We start from the raw sequence: 5818 nt of genomic DNA on the forward strand, positions 1-5818 counted from the left end.
TCGCCGTCATACCCACACACACACATATATATATATATATATATATATATATATATATATTTTATTATTTATTAATATTTATTATTATTATTATTATAATATTATTTCTTATTTTAAATTCTATCAACTAGACAATCACTCTGAGCATTCCATATTCATTAGTTGTTCCATATTCGGTAGCGATTCTATATTTGGTAGTCATTCCATATTTCATAATCCTTCAATTAGTCAATCAGTCAACAATCGTTCCATATTTGTTTAAGAGGTAATAATGAGTGTGTTTCAGAAAAAATTAAGTAACCGACTTGAGAAAAAACATGAGAAAATATAAAAAGAAAATTTTAGAACAGTTTTTAAAAAATATCTAACATTGAGAATATCTAACATTGAGAACTCATGATGTTTTTTATACCATATACAAATAAACAATGCTAACTACCGTTAGTTACAAGTTGTAACCATTGTTTATACAACAAAGTATATCACAATACAAACTATTCCTCTTACATTTTATCTACCTAGCACTAAAGTATCAAGCCATTTTTTTTTTCTCTTTCTTGTCCCATAATTAGCCTTCAACTCCAAGTTAATAATATGGTTTTTCAAGACATTCTGAAATGCATAAACTATCTTATGTTTGGAATTGATTTTTTTAGTTATCTTTTAGGTCTAATGGTTGCCTCGATTATCATAGATGTGAAACTTGACAATTACGTTTATATGATCTTAGATTCGATAAATTGGGATGGTGATTGGTGTTTTGGTGACCTTGAAAGTAAAAATTGACATCTGAGTCTAAATAATTTAAATTCTATAAATTGAGATGATGGTATTGTATCTCAATGATATTGGATGTAAAATTCAATATTTGACTCAGTTAATCTTAAATTCGATAAATTAGGATAATGGTATTGCGTCTTGATGGTCTTAGATGCCAATTTGACATTTGAATCTATATAATCTTAAATTCAATAAATTGAGATGATTATATTGTAGCTCTATAACATTACATTGAAATTTGATATTTTAGTTTATATGATACTAAATTTAAAAAATTGAGATGGATGATATTGTGTCTTAATGACTTTGAATACTAAATATGATATTTTAACCTAAAGAGATGTGGTCTTAAATTCGATACATTTTAACGGTGATATTATGTGTTAATGAATTTAAATACAAAATTTGATTTAAATGATCTTAAATTTAATAAATTAGGATATTAATATTACAACTGAATGAACTTAAATTCAAATATAATTGAATTTAGATTGTGGTTATGGGACAAATCATGTTTGCAGAGTTCCATATGATATGATTGAATGCGACAGAATAAAAGTCTTATATTCAATTGTTTTAATAAAATAACTATAAAGCAACACAATAATTGATAGTAACACCTCTTGGCAACACCATAAAAAACATAATGGTGGTGTTTTATGTATATATTCAAGTATACTAAGTGTGAAAAAACACGGTGGTGTTTTATTTAAAGATTAAATTTATGCAAAAAAAGACTAAATTTTTATATGTTTTTAGTTCTTTATAAAAACTAAAATCACGTTCACGTAGTTGAGGAACTAAAAGCTTGATATTAGTGGTGACAAGGCTATTTGGTGGTGCAACACTCACAGGTATTAAAAAATGCAGCGGTTTAGTAGTTTGTGCTTTTCAACATATTTTGTATTAGAAGAATTTGATTGCGGTCAAAAGCAAAAATACTTAGAATAACATTTTGACACAAAGTTTGGAAACACATATACAAAAACATATTAATTATTTAATTTTTTTTCTTTTTCTACTTGTTTTTATTTTTGTAAGTGTGTCTAAATTTTGTGACTAAATTTTTGTGATCACGCAAAAATTAATCGTTTAAAAAATAGTAGAGTCAACGTAAAATTGATTTTTTTTTCTTTTCAAAACAACCTCATATTTATGTTAAAGATGAATTTATAAGTATTATAATGTAGTAAATTAGCTCTCTTTAAAATACTTATGATGTCTAGTTTGTAATTTTTTTTTTCAATTAAGCTCCAAAATATTGCAATTTATTAAAACAATATACAAGGTCATAAAACTATGATAACAAGTTTGGTATTAGGGATGATAACATAACTCACACTCGCGGATACTCACCCAAACCCGTTTGATTTGGGCGAACAAATTCCGCTTTGATTGAGTGCGGATGCGGAAGATGCGATTTTTTTTCAAAATTAAAATTCGAGGCAGGAATGGGTTTGGGTGTGGTGACATTTATCCTGCAGATGTAGGGCGCAGAGCAAAATTATATTTTTACGAGGGATTCAGATGTAGGGCGCAGAGCATAACCCTCTAAAATAATTAATTAGAGATTTAATTCTATTAACTACATCATCAAAATTAATTGAATAAAGTCATTCCTATTAACCACACCATCAAAATTAATTGAATAAAGTCCAGCCAATGACATTTATATTCAGTCAACATTCCCCACATCATCAAAATTAGGCCACGTTTTAAAATCAACAAATGATACTAAAGGACTTTTTTAAAAGTATTTTGATTTTGCAAAAATTTTATTCAAAAAATTATTTTTAAAGGGACTAAAAATATAAAAATATATGTAAGTGTATTTATTATATATAAATAGTAAAACTATCTATATGAATAAAGTATATTTATATTAAAAAATTCAATTAATTTTCATAATATATAATCTTGAATAACAATTTATTAGATTATATCAAACAGCAAAACTATTCTTATAATATAAAAAATTAATTATTAATATCTTATTTTTAATATTAATATCAAATTTTATTTTTTATATTTTATTTTACTGTATTTTAATTTTTATATTTCAATTATATTTTTTAAAACTAACGGAATAAATTATTGTTGTTATCAAACAGACCGATGGTGTATTAATTTTGCTACTATGCTCTTTTCAATAAAAATTCATCAATGACAAGCTAATTTTACTTCAACCTATCTCGTATTTTTCTTCAACCTTTATAGTCTTATTCTTTTGATAGGTGAAAATGAATGAAAGGAAATATTTTAAGTAATAGTTCTTTGAATCAATTTTTTGAAGGACATGAAAAGGGATGGAGAGAAAGCTCTCATGAACCAACTTCAGCTCCCATTAAATTTTTGTTATTTAGAGTGACATTAAATTATGGAAAGGTGAAAAAAGAGTAAGTCTACACTTTTCCTCCATTGAAATATCTCATCTCTCATCTTCAAACTAAACACAAAACATGTAAAATTCCTCTCATCCCCTCTCTCCCTTTCATTTGCATTCCCTCCATAAAAATTTGAACCAGACAACTATACGAAACATATAAAGTATAAAATAGTCTCTCCTCTCAACTCCAATACAACCATACATACCCTCAAGAAATACTTGTGAACATGTAAGTATAGGGTACCATTTTGCATACGAAGTATTGCTCCCACACGATTTAATTTTCAGTTAAAATCCACTACTATTCAGACCAAGGAATTTTAAAAACCTTGTATCAAAATACAAGTAAAGTCTGTGTCGGACAGAGAAAAACAAGTGTTCACCATGAATATAATAACTATATAATATTGTTTCACAGAGAAAACATGTCGAAAACCCTGACTACCCCTTTAATTAATTTAACTAAAGAAGGAAAGCATAAGGTTAATGACTCAAACACGGTTGTAAGCCACTGATTTGCTGAAAAGGCGCCTGATGTATATGACTTGCAGTACACTAACAGCAGCCAACAGAAGGTACTCTCCCACGGTGTAGAAGATAACACGTGTATGTGTACTCTCGTTTGCTACAAAACAACACAGAGTTGAGTAAGTAAGAATGAAAAAGAGTGTCTAAAAAATAATGAAAAGGAGTGCAAAGAGGAAAAGATGTCTTTCCAAATACCTCTCTGATATAAGTATCGAGGAAAGAACTAGTTACATTAAGATCAGACCCCGTGATTTAATATTCTTAACGGACCCATTTCTTTCCTCGATATTGATCAGCTAAGATACATAAACTATAAGGGTTTTATTTTTTTCCACATTCCTACTAATCTCAAAAAATAAAAGATACAGATTTTAATATTTTGCAATTGTTCATATTATGAAGGGGAAAAAGAAATATGTCCATATATCTCACGAATGCATATATGATATGTGATCATAAGAATGATATCAAGACTACCACGAAAGAATTTTCCCAGTGTAAGTTGATGGAAAAGAAAGCTACTTACTGTGGCGATGCCTTGCATCACGGGCTCTCAAGTACTTTTGTTCGGCTGTAACAGATTCCAGTGCCTCTCTGAGCTCAGCAATTTTAACATTGATTGGGTCCAAATGCTCTGCAAACCATCGAAGTTAAAGGGGAAGCCCATATAACCAAAACATAGGACAAGAAGTAACACTTCAACAAATAAATAAGTTAATATGATTATGTAATAATCTACTAAAAGAACTTGCTTTCACATACCATCTTTGGCAAGGTCATGCTCAGAGGGAATATGACCAACATGGATATAGAAAGAAACAGTCTCAGGTGTCGAGTAAGGGTTATGGAAACAAAATTTATACATTCCGTGTACTGGGGCCTTAAATTGAAACTTGTCTCCTGAGGTTCCCTTGATATCTTGCACAACATTACCGCCAGGAGATGTTGCCTGCATAGAACTACAAAAATTAGAATATCTGAAAAGCTAAGGTTACAAAACAATATGAAAATTTGGGGAAGTCATTCTGAACTGAGTCTGATTCCTAAGAACCAACAGAATCAGATTCAATAAAACAATAACTAAAGATGGCTTCAAGTTTGCTTCCTATAATACTAGCTAGCACACATCATTTATCACACATAACCTCCTTCATGCAGAGAGGTCAACAATGTCAACGAGTCTAACACAGCCAATAAAATATAGTCAAGCCTCAAGGTATCTAGATCTCAAGCTGCAGTCCGCAATATATCAAAGCATAAGATAGCAGAGAATAAATCCAATTAGGTGTAGAAAATAAAGACTATCAATTTGAATATCAACACCAGCCAGACGAACATAATATATTAAAAGAGAATGATTTCCTTTAAGTTTTCCTTTTCCTTCCTAACAACTTTCTTCAGTCATCACTTTCTATCATTCAATTTTCACCCTGACTGAAGCTACAATTTTTATTTATATAGTTTGCAAACACGGTGGTCTAACTTAGATTAGTCAATTAATCCTATTATCCAATAAAAACATTGGTCAACATCCAAACAAAACAAGTACCAATGTTCATCTTGGATAAGGTTTAAGCACTAAACTAGTTTACAATAATTTTAGCATAAGGTACTGCCAAGGACTCACCAATGATCATTCATCATACAAGTGTTATTGAACTAATGATATAAAAAAACTTAATAATATAAAAAAAATTGCAATGGAGACTTCCAACATATTTTGGTAATCAACAAATAAACACTTCCTTGGGTACCTAAACTTCAATTATGTATCAATTATATATCATATGAGGCTATATAGACAATAATTAATCTGCATCATTATATAACACATCAAAATTCCTATTAAAACCCTAAAAAGATCAAGACACATAAAAAAACAATTTTTTAATAAAAATAAAATCAATTTTTTTTACTCACCGTGAAATCAATGCCAGGGTGATCGGAGCTCCAGAAAATATCATGGTCAACGACAACAAAATTCCCCGAAACGGTGTCACCTTCATAAAGCACGTACTCATAGATACATTCAACGTCGTTCACTGTAACAGATAAAGATTCAATTCGATCAACGAAGATAAACATCAAACACATCAAAACCATACACATCTTCGCGCTTCTCTT

At 29.3% G+C, this 5818-nt stretch overlaps 1 protein-coding gene across 1 annotated transcript in view; it reads right to left on the reverse strand.

Moving 5' to 3' along the window:
* Positions 1 to 3442: 3442 nt before the first annotated feature.
* Positions 3443 to 5818, reverse strand: part of LOC101500646 (transmembrane emp24 domain-containing protein p24beta3-like) — a 2775-nt gene continuing 399 nt past the window's right edge. Inside the window, exons 2-5 of the mRNA XM_073368104.1 lie at positions 5615 to 5814; positions 4457 to 4643; positions 4221 to 4328; positions 3443 to 3791 (exon numbers count right to left, since the gene is read on the reverse strand). Coding sequence (XP_073224205.1) covers positions 3658 to 3791; positions 4221 to 4328; positions 4457 to 4643; positions 5615 to 5814 — 629 coding nt within the window. The 3' untranslated portion in view covers positions 3443 to 3657. The remainder of the gene's footprint in view (positions 3792 to 4220; positions 4329 to 4456; positions 4644 to 5614; positions 5815 to 5818) is intronic.

Source organism: Cicer arietinum, chromosome 4 (genome assembly GCF_000331145.2).
Source record: "Cicer arietinum cultivar CDC Frontier isolate Library 1 chromosome 4, Cicar.CDCFrontier_v2.0, whole genome shotgun sequence".
Taxonomy (NCBI): Eukaryota; Viridiplantae; Streptophyta; class Magnoliopsida; order Fabales; family Fabaceae; genus Cicer; species Cicer arietinum.